We start from the raw sequence: 14,230 nt of genomic DNA, 5'->3' as shown, positions 1-14,230 counted from the left end.
TGTGAAAACTTCGTGAGAGCTAAAATACAAGTAGCAGAGTTTTGGACGAGCACAAGTTGGAAGATGGGAGGCCAACCAGGAGAGTACTAGTGGAATTGTAAAATCTAGAGGTAGCCAAGGTGATGAGGGTTTTAGCAAATGAGCTAAGGCAAGGTCAGACTATGGTTACTCACAGTATTTAGAAGTTGAACATAGAACATAGAACATAGAACATTACAGCGCAGAACAGGCCCTTCGGCCCACGATGTTGCACCGACCAGTTAAAAAAAAAACTGTGACCCTCCAACCTAAACCAATTTCTTTTCGTCCATGAACCTATCTACGGATCTCTTAAACGCCCCCAAACTAGGCGCATTTACTACTGATGCTGGCAGGGCATTCCAATCCCTCACCACCCTCTGGGTAAAGAACCTACCCCTGACATCGGTTCTATAACTACCCCCCCTCAATTTAAAGCCATGCCCCCTCGTGCTGGATTTCTCCATCAGAGGAAAAAGGCTATCACTATCCACCCTATCTAAACCTCTAATCATCTTATATGTTTCAATAAGATCCCCTCTTAGCCGCCGCCTTTCCAGCGAAAACAATCCCAAATCCCTCAGCCTCTCCTCATAGGATCTCCCCTCCATACCAGGCAACATCCTGGTAAACCTCCTCTGCACCCTCTCCAAAGCCTCCACATCCTTCCTGTAATGTGGGGACCAGAACTGCACACAGTACTCCAAGTGCGGCCGCACCAGAGTTGTGTACAGTTGCAACATAACGCTACGACTCCTAAATTCAATCCCCCTACCAATAAACGCCAAGACACCATATGCCTTCTTAACAACCTTATCTACTTGATTCCCAACTTTCAGGGATCTATGCACACATACACCTAGATCCCTCTGCTCCTCCACACTATTCAAAGTCCTCCCGTTAGCCCTATACTCAACACATCTGTTATTCCTACCAAAGTGAATTACCTCACACTTCTCCGCATTAAACTCCATCCGCCACCTCTCGGCCCAACTTTGCAACCTGTCTAAGTCTTCCTGCAAACTACGACACCCTTCCTCACTGTCTACCACACCACCGACTTTGGTGTCATCAGCAAATTTGCTAATCCACCCAACTATACCCTCATCCAGATCATTAATAAATATTACAAACAGCAGTGGCCCCAAAACAGATCCCTGAGGTACACCACTTGTAACCGCACTCCATGATGAATATTTACTATCAACCACCACCCTCTGTTTCCTATCCGCTAGCCAATTCCTGATCCAATTTCCTAGATCACCCCCAATCCCATACATCTGCATTTTCTGCAGAAGCCTACCATGGTGAACCTTATCAAACGCCTTACTAAAATCCATATATACCACGTCCACTGCCTTGCCCCCATCCACCTCCTTGGTCACTTTCTCAAAAAACTCAATAAGGTTAGTAAGGCACGACCTACCTGCCACAAAACCATGCTGACTATCACCTATCAATTCATTACTCTCCAAATAACTATAAATCCTATCCCTTATAATTTTTTCCAACATCTTGCCGACAACAGAAGTGAGACTCACCGGTCTATAATTCCCGGGGAAGTCTCTGTTCCCCTTCTTAAACAATGGGACAACATTCGCTAACCTCCAATCTTCTGGTACTATACCAGAGGCCAACGACGACCTGAAGATCAGAGCCAGAGGCTCTGCAATCACTTCTCTTGCCTCCCAGAGAATCCTTGGATAAATCCCATCCGGACCAGGGGATTTATCTATTTTCAGACCCTCCAGAATATCCTGCACATCCTCCTTATCAACTGTAATACTGTCTATTCTACTCCCTTGCAACCCAGTGTCCTCCTCAGCTATATTCATGTCCCCTTGCGTGAACACCGAAGAGAAATATTGGTTCAATGCTTCACCAATCTCCTCCGGTTCCACACATAACTTCCCTCTGCCATCTATAACTGGCCCTAAACTTGCCCTAACCAACCTTCTGTTCTTGACATACCTATAGAACGCCTTAGGATTCTCTTTAACCCTATCCGCCAAAGTCTTCTCATGTCCCCTTTTAGCCCTTCTAAGCTCGCTCTTCAACTCCCTCTTAGCCAATCTAAAGCTTTCTAGTGCACTACCCGAGTGCTCACGTCTCATCCGAACATAAGCCTCCTTTTTCTTTTTAACCAACAAAGAAACTTTTTTGGTGCACCACGGTTCCCTAGCCCTACCAATTCCTCCTTGCCTGACAGGGACATACCTATCACAGTATTGAAGAGCAAGTTTAAAAATAAGGGGTCTCCCATAAGATGAAGATGAGACAAAATTATGTCTCCGAGAAGGTTGTTAGTCTTTGGAATTCTGTTCCAGAGAGCAGTGGAGGCTGGATCATTTAATATATTAAAGGCTGAGTTATACAAATTTTTGATCTACAGAAGAATCAAGAGTTAAGGGGACAGGCAGAAAAGTGGAGCTTAGGGCACAAATCAGGTCAGCCATGATCTTATTGAGTGGTGGAGCAGGCTCAGTGGGCCGAATGGACAACTCCTGCCCCTATTAACTGTGGTTAGTTTATTGAATTGCGAAATAACTATCAGATCATAGAACTTAGGTTTCGAACGACAAGTCAGATTTATGAAAACCAAAACAGAAAAATCAGTACAACAGATTAACTTGATTACAAAAAATTAAATTGTATCTATTCAGGTACAAAAGCAGCAAAGATGTGATACTTTGTTAACTTAGCAATACAAAACTGTAACAGGATTTAACTGTTTAATCATCATGGAACCTCCAATGGATTGAGAAGCACTAGAAACTCAGCCTCCTGGAAATACCACCGATACCCTTCAATTTTTTATCTGAATACAAGAAATATAATGACAGCTTGCACAGTTCAATAATGATGATTCATGAATCACAACTAGGTGCGAGACACAAATCTAACTGCATATATTATCTAGCTCCTTTACAATCAAATAAATTATTTTCAGGACATAGCACCGTGTGCTAACTGTTAAATGAAATTGAATTACATACAATGTATTGTCTATAAATAGTTACTTGATACCACAAAATTTGATTATTGCAGATACATGCTGTTGAAACTTGTTGTCTTGTACTTTTCAGGACAGATGCAAGCATGCCAAGTTTTGAATGAAGCAATAATTTACACTGCTGAAAAGAAAAGGCTGATAGTTGGCAAGTTGACTGATAGGTCAATGTTCTGTCATGGAGAATGCACCATGTAAGCCTACATGTGACTAATAAAGAAACTTTAAACTTTAGGGAACTATTGTCTCCAATGCTTCTGTTTCAATTCAAAAAAGGCACATTCCTCATTCTGTGCCGGTGAAAGACCAGGTATATAGGCCATACATCCTAACAATTGATGGATTGTATCAAACAGCATGTCCTTCAGCTTTTCACAATAGGCAATGTACGGATCACATCAACAAGCCTGTGCTTGTAGAACTCAAATATAATGGCTGGAACTCTACCACTCGCCCGCCATGGAATCAGAGCAGGCGAGAGTCCGACAATGGATATTTCCGTTGACCTCGGGCGGGAATTTCTGGCCTTGCTCGAGTGAGTCCGTAAAATCCCGTCCAATGTTAGATGTGAATCCATGATTGGACAGCATTTGTTGACACAAAACTTCACAAAATTTTAATATGGTGTCACGATCCAAGTGTTGAAGCGGAAACTTTCCTGCTTCTTGACTGTGATAGAAAAACTCAACAAAATTCGTTCCGACAAAACAACTAGTATTTATTTACGAAAGACTGCATGCAGTTTTGGCTGAAAACTTGAGTTCAGAGAGCAGTTGGTACAACTTGCTAATTCCTCCTCAAGTCCGCAATTACACAAAGAATTAGTTCAGTATTTATACATAATCATTATCAGTTTGCGTGACCAGAGCATATTCAGGAATTCGATCAGTAATAGAATCATAAGCAATATCATTAATCATGGCACAACTTGCTGACCTCCTAGATCTCTTTGTCTCGTCATTCATACCCTTATCTTGTCCTTTGATGCAACAGAAGGTCGGTGACTCCGTCATCCCTGACCTTATCTTGTTTTATTTACTCATACAGTCTTAAAGTTATGCAGAGTCAGCCTTGCTTATATTGTACCAAAGAGCTGACCAATTTTCCCATCATGCTATTCCTTAGTTCGTACAACTTCACACAAGTATAAACTGGTGTCTAATGGAAGTGCGTTGCTGTTGTTCATCCTCTCTCTATGCCTTAATTTGTGCACCACTATCCTCATCTCCTTCTAAATACACATCAAATCCAATCGCAATTTCTATTTTTTAAATATGGAAGCAATTTCATCAACATTTTAAACTTACCTCTCCTTCACTACTAGGCCTAATTGTAACAACTACTTATTCTTGCCTTTCAAGCTTTATTTGCCTTGTGAAGGGAGAGGGGACTTGAATGGTTTACCCATGTTTATCGTTAGGGCTTTTGCAAGCTCGCTGAAATGGGCAACCAAACTTAATTTGCCTTAATTTAGCCTTTACTGTTATTTTCACGCCCACAGTTTAATTCACTGACATTGCTCATCCTTTCCTCAACTATCTCTAAACATAATCATTGAAAGGAATTTTTTCACTGCCTCAAACTCACGGAGGTTTTATTTCAAGATTGTATGATCCCATGCTATCCTCTGGACCCTCCCCTTTCCACAAGATAAGAAATGGCTTGAGGCTGATCTTAGATTTGGTCTCGCAGATGACTGGTGGAAGGAGGCTCTCTTTAGAATCAACTCCACATTCTCCTGCACTAGGTTAAACGGAATTCAATTTAAAGTTCTGGACAGAATGCACTTCAACAAGGCCAGAATTAACAAGTATTTTTCCAACACAAACAATAAATGTGACAGGTGTTCACTTGCCCCTGGGGCGCATACCCACACATTCTGGTTGTGTTTGAAACTGGCCGGCTTTTGGTCATCTTTCTTTGACACTCTCTCCAAAGTTCTAGACTTAGACTTGCAGCCTTGCCCTTCGACAGCCATATTTGGAGTCCCATCTAAACTTTAGGGAACGGTCAATCGCAATAGGATTAAGGCAGACGTCATTGCATTTGCTTCATTAATAGCTTGCAGGTGGATTCTATTAACTTGGAGATCTCCCAAACCACTCACTGCTTCATCCTGGTTAGAAGACTTAATGTCTTTTCACCATAAGATGATCCACTAAGAAATGTTATCATAGGTGGTAGCCTTTTTTCTCTCTCTTTAAAGAGTTAATTATTGTGGACTGTTAGTTTTAATTGGGTTTTTGTTTGCTCCTGTTCTGCATAGTTTGTTCACTTGCTTACTGGAGGGGGGAGCTGCATCATTGTATTGTACTTTGTTTGCTCCTTATCTCTTTTGAAAACTAATAAAAATAATTTTAAGACGTGCTTGCTGAACTTGTGTAAGTGTAACAAGCTGTCTGATAATGTAATATGGTTAGGATTTGTTCTCTTGTTCACTGCACCAACATATGTATGGGCTGCCCAAGGCACACAAAAGTGATGTCCCTTTATGTCCTACCTATAACTGGGTCTGCAAACATGAATCAGCTGAATGAGCGAGTTGCTACAACCAGTTCTGAGCAAGTTTTCAACATGCATGACGGAGGATTCCTTCAACTTTGTGAAGATCATACAGGGCATGCATACCGATAGCAATGATGTTTCTATGTGCTTGCTCAACATTGCTAGCCAATTCACTAATGTATCACTCAAGGAAGCCATAGATGTTTGCACCACATCACTATAATATGGTGACCAACATGCATCGCCATTGTTCGAATCTGTTTTCATTGATCTTATGAACTCAAACTTGCAGTTGAGTTCAGTTTTAATGACACCATGTATGCCAAACAGATGGTGTTGCTATGGGAACACCTCTACACTGAGTTCTAACATCCTTGTCAGTTTCCACGAGGTCTTCCATGGAATGATCCCTAACCTTCTAACCCTCGCATGTTTCTGATATGTGGATGACACATTTCTTGTATTTGAAACTGCAGCTGAATATAAGAATTTCCTTATACTCCTTAATGAGCTCTATTCTGCACTCAAATTCACCTGCAACATGCAGCAGTTAAGCAAGCTTCCTTTGCTCGATATGCTAGTCCAGAAATTTGCCAACATATTCTCTAATACCACCTACCGCAATCCCATCTTTACAGGTTAATATATACACATTGGGATTCCTACAGTTCCACGTGCGATACGATTGACCTCATTGGCGACCTTGTAAATAGGACCCAAGCCATTTGCTCACCGTGAAAGCTTAATGCTGAAACAGGGCACATCAAAGCTATCCTACGGGATAATGGTTACTCTGATCAGGTCATTGCACAATATGCCAATCTCAAGAATGGGTCTAAAGCCACCATTTTCTGTCCTGAAAAGTATCCAGTCTCTCAGATCATCCTAGAAGGATAAGGTGTGTCAAAAATATGAACAACAGGTGAAGTCAGCCATTTCATCTTGCTATTATGCAGTAGCAACCCAAATCATATTCCACTAACAGAGTGCTGCCAACAAGCCAAAAAGATGCTCTGCTTACAACTCAATTGAGAAACATGGGAATGTGTATATATTATTTCAGTGCTGGTGTGATGCCAGGCATGTTGGCCATATGTCCCAACAACTGGCGAATTGTATCAAACAGCACAGCACATTCCTTTGGCTGTTCGCAAAAGGCAAAGTACTGACTATACTCAACCAGCCCATGATTTTAAACTCAGAATATAGTGCCCAACATTAGATGCGATTCCGTGATTGAACAGCACTTACTAAACAGTCCCAACTGTGCTAAAGCTATTGGAAAGAAAGGACAGCTATTCCCTGGTTCATTCCCCTTGGCAATGCCTTGACCATCGTTGACTTCCCCAGTTTGAATTTAAATAAAAGCTTGGCAGTTAACTGTTCTCTTGTGCATACTCCACGACAACACTTTTACCAATCAACACTTTATTCTCATGCAGTATAAATTGTTCCCTTTGAAATTTGGTATACTTGTTATTCTGTCCTGATGAGTACAAGACGAAAAGCTTTGATGGCATCTCTCTTTTTTTAAGCAATACTCAAGTTCTTACTACCAAGAGACTACAAAAGTGAGATTTCCTTTAAGAGAAGCCTAAGTGAAGCAATTAATGTAATAAATGTTGACACTTTGTATACTTATTTGCAAATATTAAATGTGCTACACAATTAGACCAAATTTATTTTGTTACCTTTAAAGACTGCCTTTTTGTCACATAGTTTTCGGAATGCAACAACTTCTCATAGTCATTAAATACCTTGAAAGAAAAAATAAATTTGACCAAAATCAGAAATTTGGTTCTTTTTAGAAGTTCATTAAATACACTCAAAATTAACATGAAAACGCAAAGGAAATTTAAAGGCAGGTACCAGAACTTTTTTTGCTTACTTACCAGATCATAATTCTGTTCTAAAAAGTGCCCACACATGACTTTATGTCTTGTGAGTAAGTCCTGCAATAAAATATCGCACAAGTTAACTCTAAACCAAAGAAAAAATATTACACCTCAAAATGGACCAAATTGGTGGGTTAATGCTCTTAATCCTGACTCTTTCAAAGATAAAGTCTCAGGATCTGTTTGGAGTTTGGTTCTCAGTTGGCATGTTTTAAGTATGCATCTACTACAACTTGCATTTATATAAAAGAGATTCTAATGTAGCAAAACATTAAGCAAAGTGTTTCACAGAAATGTTAAAAAAATAGACAGAAAGCCACTTAAATTTTTTTTTACAGCAGGCAAAACCTCACTTTGGAAACAGAGTGGAATTCTGGATTTGTGGGCTTGAAGTAGAGAAAGGTGATCAGGGGTTATCTTCCAAGATGGTCCCAGAACAGTGGGCAGTTTTGGCAGACAAAAGCAGGACCAAAAACTGGCCCACCTGGATCAAGCAGTGAATGGCAAAACCAGTTTGTTCACCAAGTCCATTCATGTCACATTTCTTGAAGACAAAAGCTGAGAGAAGATGAAGGCCACACAAAAGGAAAGAGCCAGGATAAGGAGTAATGGTTTAAAAGGGTACTAAGGATTCAAAGGAGCAGGTGAGGGTGTGATTGAACAGATCAGCTGCTGCAGAAATGTAGTGATGAAGGAAGAATCAAAGGCTAGACAGTTGGGATTCTGAGTGCAGTTGTGAGTTGGAAGAGGTTTTATTCCAAGGCCAGACACAGTAGGAACTGTGGTTAGGAGGAGAATGTGGTGGAAGGATATGATACAAGGTCGTCAGAGAAGGCATCATCTGTGATTAGCATGGATCTGTGAAAGAGGCCATAGAGATGGTTTAGAAATCTAACGCCCAGAGTGAACAGGCATTAATTTTCAGGTCAGAAAATTGTTCATGATAAATTATAATTCCAAGAATTAACTCTCAAACCTCACCAAGGTTTGAGAATTTGAACTCAGCTTAAAAAATCTGAAAATTAAAAAACTGGCATCAGTAAAAAGTGACCATGAAACTGCTTGGAGTGTTGCAAAAATCCAAATGGTTCACTTTGTCTTTTAAAGAAGAAATCCTGCTGTTTTCTGATATGTCCTGCCTGTACTGGTCTGGCCTATATTCATGTGGTTGACTCTTAACTACCTGTCGAAGTAGCCTAACAAACTGCTTTGTTGTATCAAATCACTACAAAGAATAAAACTGAACAGCTCGGAGTAGCTAACAGCATTATGGGAAGACTTCGCCACATGGATAGCATTGGTTCAAATAAAAGACTTTATGAAAGATTTTTTAAATGACAACTCAGTAAATGAGCATTTCAGAGATGCACAAATTCAAATAGATGCTTCCATTCTAAAAGGGTTACAAAATGACGACAACAAAATTTATTTCAACTGTGCCAGAAGGCATGGCGAGGATCTACCAACATAAATGGGAATTCATAATCCTGTGCAAGTAGGAGCAACAGCAAGGTCACTAAAGCATGTAAAACTCCAACAATGCAACAGTTAGCATACCTGCACTACAAAAGAATGTAGACTTAAATATGGCAAAATTAATGAAGCTGTTAAGTGAAACAATTTACCTTAAATGTAGCAAAGGCATCTGAAGCAATGTCAAATGTTGACATTTCCACATACTTGAAGAAATCTCTAAAATGTTCTGAATAAAGGATTATTTTGGCAAGTGGCTCATGTCTGATGCATTCCCTCAGCATGATTCCACAGTTCAAGGCAATCTCTGTCGTTTCATACCTGAACAAGAGAAAAGTAAATACTTTGGAAGACACTCAGAGTGCAAACATCAAAGTCTGTTATCGTCAGCATCACAGACTAAAGCACAAACTTTAAATATTTAAAAACACCAGACTCGGAAATCCATTAACGTTTCACTGACACACAGTGCTCTGTATCCCGTCCTTTTCAACTTTGAGAGAGCAGAAAATTAAGAGGTGGAGAGACAGAAAGACACACACACACACACACACACACACACACTTGAATTAGGTGGTGGGAATCAGGTCAGATAAATATCAATTTTATTTTAAATTGTTGGTAGTTTAAAAAGCCTATCCCTGATCTCATTACTTAATCAAGAAGGATTTCTACAATATTCTAATACACCAGATTACAAGCAAAGATAAACCCAAACGTCTAAGATGCTACGGTCATTCCACTTATATTTTGCGTATTTAAAAGGACTTGCTAAGTGGGTACATTCAGCAGCCAATCTTCTTCAGTTTCACTGTAGAATCCAGATCAACTGGAAAGCCATGGCATGCATACTATTCATCATATATACCATCCTACAAATAACCAACTCCATGTTCCTCAACCTTCACAAGCTCTTGTTCATCTATTGATCTGAAAACTTGTCTGTGAAAATCCTACAGCCTACAACTCTGGCTCATCCTGCAGTCTCTGGTTTTGCACCACCATATATGGCTACAGCCTTCAGCCATCTTGCCCCCCCGCACTGGAGTTTCCAGCTTAAAACAACTTCATAATCAGTTATCTCTCTCTATCTTCGAAAGCCAGAAACCTGTCTCATTTAGGTCATGACCCATAGCCCCAAATTACTTTTGAGGATAATGCATGTGAAATAAAGAGTTCTAGGTTTATGCTGAAGCTTACTATCAAATAAATGACAGAAGGAAAGATGCTTGTTCACTTAGAAATATAAACCAAAGAATTTAACTCTGGTCAAAATGCTGACCTAAGATTATCTGATAAATTTGCATCACAATCCCAAAACTTGCACCTTTGCCACTTCTCACAGACAGCCAACTATGTCAAGTAAATGGCACTAACCAGTAGTCACTGCCATAAGCACAATTACAAAACAACACCTTAAGTGCATTAAGCAGGCTGACTATTTTGGGCAATTCAAATAGATGTACACACCGCATCAAAACAGGATTACCTGTAATTAAATAATTTCTGGCAACCGTGCCAGCTTCAGTCTTCTCCCAACACAACCCCTTCACTCCCACCTTATGCCCTGTAAAATTCCCACCCTTATTGCTTATATATAAATGATAAAAGTGAAAGATTTCAGTCACATCCTGTTGAAACTCCAGCTACCTTTATCTTCTGCATTATTGGCGCAGGGTAGTTTCCATTGCAATGTCATTTCAATCCTAAACTAAAAGTGAAAATGATCAGTCCACATCATAGAAGAGCCCTGTTAAACCCTCCACAGTGGGTGAGCATTGCTCATGTCTTATCACTTATTCTAAAGCTCTCTCTTTCAGGCAGAGTCAGTCATTTTTCATTTTGAGTAACGGAACTGAGACACTCAAGAGTGGGAAATGGAGAGATGGAGGGTGAAGACTCCCTCTATGTGATTTTAAATTTTCTTGGGTACACTCGATTTGGAGGTAAGTGAGCACTTTGACAGTGACCACAATTCGATTACGTTTACCTTAGCAATGGAAAAGGATAGGTATATACCAAAGGGCAAGAGTTATAGCTGGGGGAAAGGAAATTATGATGCGATTAGGTGAGATTTAGGTGGCATAGGTTGGGGAAGGAAACTGCAGGGGATGGGCACAATTGTAATGTGGAACTTGTTCAAGGAACAGCTACTACGCGTCCTTGATAAATATGTACCTGTCAAGCAGGGAGGAAGCAGACGTGTGAGGGAACCGTGGTTTACTAAGGAGGTTGAATCTCTTGTGAAGAGGAAGAAGGAGACTTATGTTAACATGAGAAGTGAAGGAGATTTACCAGAATGTTGCCTGGTATGGTGGGAAGATCGTGTGAGGAAAGGCTGAGGAACCTGAGGTTGTTTTCGTTAGAGAGAAGGTTAAGAGGTGACTTAATAGAGGCATAGAAGATGATCAGAGGATTAGATAGGGTGGATAGTGAGAGCCTTTTTCCTCTGATGGTGATGGCTAACACGAGGGGACATAGCTTTAAATTGAGGGGTGAGAGATATAGGACAGATGTTAGAGGTAGGTTCTTTACTCAGAGAGTAGTAAGGGCGTGGAATGCCCTGCCTGCAGCAGTAGTGGACTCGTCAACATTAAGAGCATTCAAATGGTTATTGGATAAACATATGGATGATATTGGAATAGTGTAGATTAGAGGGGCTTTAGATTGGTTTCACTGGTCGGCGCAACATCGAGGGCCGAAGGGCCTGTACTGCGCTGTAATGTTCTATGTTCTAACACCGGGAAAACTCTGTCGACATCTAAATGCCCATATACGTGATGGGGCTGCATCTCTGGGTCTATAATCAAAATATATAAAGTATGTGCCATGCTTGTGTGGTACAAAGCAGCAGTACAAAAATTGTGCCTTAAACTGTGAGCAGTAGTTTGTGTTTTATCATTATGGAATTGGGTGGATTATGGGCTTAAATTCAATTATACATGGCTGTTAAAGATGTCACAATATGAATTTTCATTCAAAGATTCTTTTGTTTAAGAAAAAAAGGGTCATCCGTATGATTTGAATCAAGCAACAGTGTGATAGAATGCAAAACAAAGGATACTAACACAAGACCTGCTTTATCATCAGTACCTATCTGGTCACAGATTCACACCATCTTTCAAAAGCTCACTGTGAATTGAGACTACTTGACACACAATTTTCTAAACAAGGGCCTCTTTACAGCAGGTTTCTGTTGTAAAATACTATCCAAAGTATTGAAGTGAAATATTAGTTTTCGATCTTATTGACAAGTTTTGGTTTTATTGACAACCTTCCTCTCAGCTTACAGACATCCACACCACATTATATTTCCATTGTAACTTTGAAACATATGCACTCAGCATTTATATTATGTTAAATCCTTTTACAAAACTATTGGATAATACATACCCCTTCAACAGCATAAACAAGATTTGCTCATGGGAACATATATATTCCACAGTTGGAGTACGAGTACCAATCTGTCTCCGCAAAATGTTGTTGAAGATCTGGGTAACATCCTTCTTCCCCTATTTCACAAGATATATAACAACAAAGTCAAAAGTCTGACATTTGCACAGTACTATTTTTAAAACAATTAAAAGCGTGAAAATGTAGCCATTAGAGCAGACAATACAATATCTCAAAATAACCAATATACTACTCAACATTAAATATCTAGCTGCTTGACAATACTGGCGAACCAAGCTTAAAAACATTAAACCTTCAAAATTGCCAAGTCAATTTTGCCCACAGATGGGTTTTTGCTTCTGTTAAAGCAATCAATAAGCATAATAAAGCAAAACTAAAAGTCTAAGCAACATTAATTCCAAAGAGTACATCTTCAAATTCACGTGGAAGGATGTCTATCTAAAAAGCATTCAAAATAATAGTGCATATTATTAGCTGGGATCTGGTCTTGCTCATTGAATGTGTATGTTACTTAAAGAGGGAAACTACAATGATATTGCCCCTTGCAGAGCTTTGAGTCAGATTTGGCACTGCAGCTAATGCCTTATATAGCTGAGAACATAAAGCACTGAATGAGGTTGTGGGGTGCTGGTGGTGGGCGATCATTTAGCTCATTCTGATTAAATGCTCGCTTAGTAATGTGTGTGTGTGTGTGGGGGGGGGGGGGGTGTAGTAGCACAGTGGTTAATATAAAATAAGCTATTTGTTCATGCTCCTCCTGATTTCATTGGCTTTTTCTCTTCTGTTCTCTCACCAATTCTTCAATAAGTGTCAGAGGAATACAGAGGTGATCTTTGGAATAAGTGCCTAACTGGGATAGATGAACAGAGGGATCTTGGAGCACAGATAGACAAATCAGTGGAAGTAGTGAGGCAGGTTTAATAGGCCACTTTAAACAAAAACTAAACAAACCAGGCACAGGATCATTTCCGGAGTGATGGAATTGAAAGTTAGTTATGTTAAGCTAATACAACTTTTATTCTTGGTTATGGAATTGATGCGAGATACTAATGTTAAGTCATGGTTGCAAATAGAATTGCGATATTAAATGGTCTAATTGCTCCTTGAGAGTAGTTTAGACACCATATATATTCCACTTCTTTAGCGGAATAATTTGTTGCTACTCCCTCATCAATAAAATATGAATAAATACCTGAAATTGAGGTGTCAATCTGGTGAAGCTGCAGCGCAGGAGTACATGCATGCTAAACAGAATGCAGAATGGATTCTGAAGCAGAATGCTATAGACAGAGCCAAGTGATCTCACAACCAACGTATTAGATCAAAGCCCTACCACATCCACATCAAGAATGGTGGTGGGCAATTAAGCAAAATGATCCCCATCCTCAATGGTGTCACAGTCCAGCACATAAGTACAAAGACAAGGCTGAAGCCTTGCAACCATCTTCAGTCAGAAATGCTGAGCAAATGATTCATCTTAGCCTCCTCCTGAAGTTCCTTATTCAGGAATGCCAGTTTTCAACCAATTTGATTCACTCCATGTTGTATCAAGTGGATAAAGGCACTGGATACAGCAAAGGTTATGTTTCCGACAAGACCTGGTGATAGTCCTGAGGAATTGTGCTCCAAAGCTAGCTATGTCCTGAGTCAAACTGTTCCAGTACAGCTACAACACTGGCATCTGTCCGACAATTCAGAAAATTGTCAAGGCATGGCTTGTACACAAAAAGCAGGATAAATCCAATCCAGCCAATTATCATCTCATCAGTCTACTCTCAATTATTAGCAGAGATGGAAGGCATCATTGACAGTGCTATCAAGCAGAACTTAATTCAATAACCATGCTCAATTTGGCTTCTGCCAGGGTCCATCCTATCCCTGTAACACCACACATTTACCCTGCGAATCCCCCTAA

The 14,230-nt window shown here is 40.0% G+C and overlaps 1 protein-coding gene across 4 annotated transcripts in view; it reads right to left on the bottom strand.

Annotated features, from left to right (window-relative positions):
- The window catches only part of cab39l (calcium binding protein 39-like), a 63,859-nt gene that overhangs the window by 16,540 nt on the left and 33,089 nt on the right, over positions 1-14,230 (bottom strand). For all 4 annotated transcript variants that reach the window (XM_078232177.1, XM_078232179.1, XM_078232178.1 and 1 more), the window contains 4 exons: positions 12,295-12,413; positions 9,054-9,222; positions 7,426-7,485; positions 7,225-7,290 (listed from right to left, as the gene is read on the bottom strand). In XM_078232177.1, coding sequence (XP_078088303.1) covers positions 7,225-7,290; positions 7,426-7,485; positions 9,054-9,222; positions 12,295-12,413 — 414 coding nt within the window. The remainder of the gene's footprint in view (positions 1-7,224; positions 7,291-7,425; positions 7,486-9,053; positions 9,223-12,294; positions 12,414-14,230) is intronic.

Source organism: Mustelus asterias, chromosome 17 (genome assembly GCF_964213995.1).
Source record: "Mustelus asterias chromosome 17, sMusAst1.hap1.1, whole genome shotgun sequence".
Taxonomy (NCBI): Eukaryota; Metazoa; Chordata; class Chondrichthyes; order Carcharhiniformes; family Triakidae; genus Mustelus; species Mustelus asterias.
Note: the sequence above shows the minus strand (reverse complement) of the source record. Positions and strands in the feature narration are given on the sequence as shown.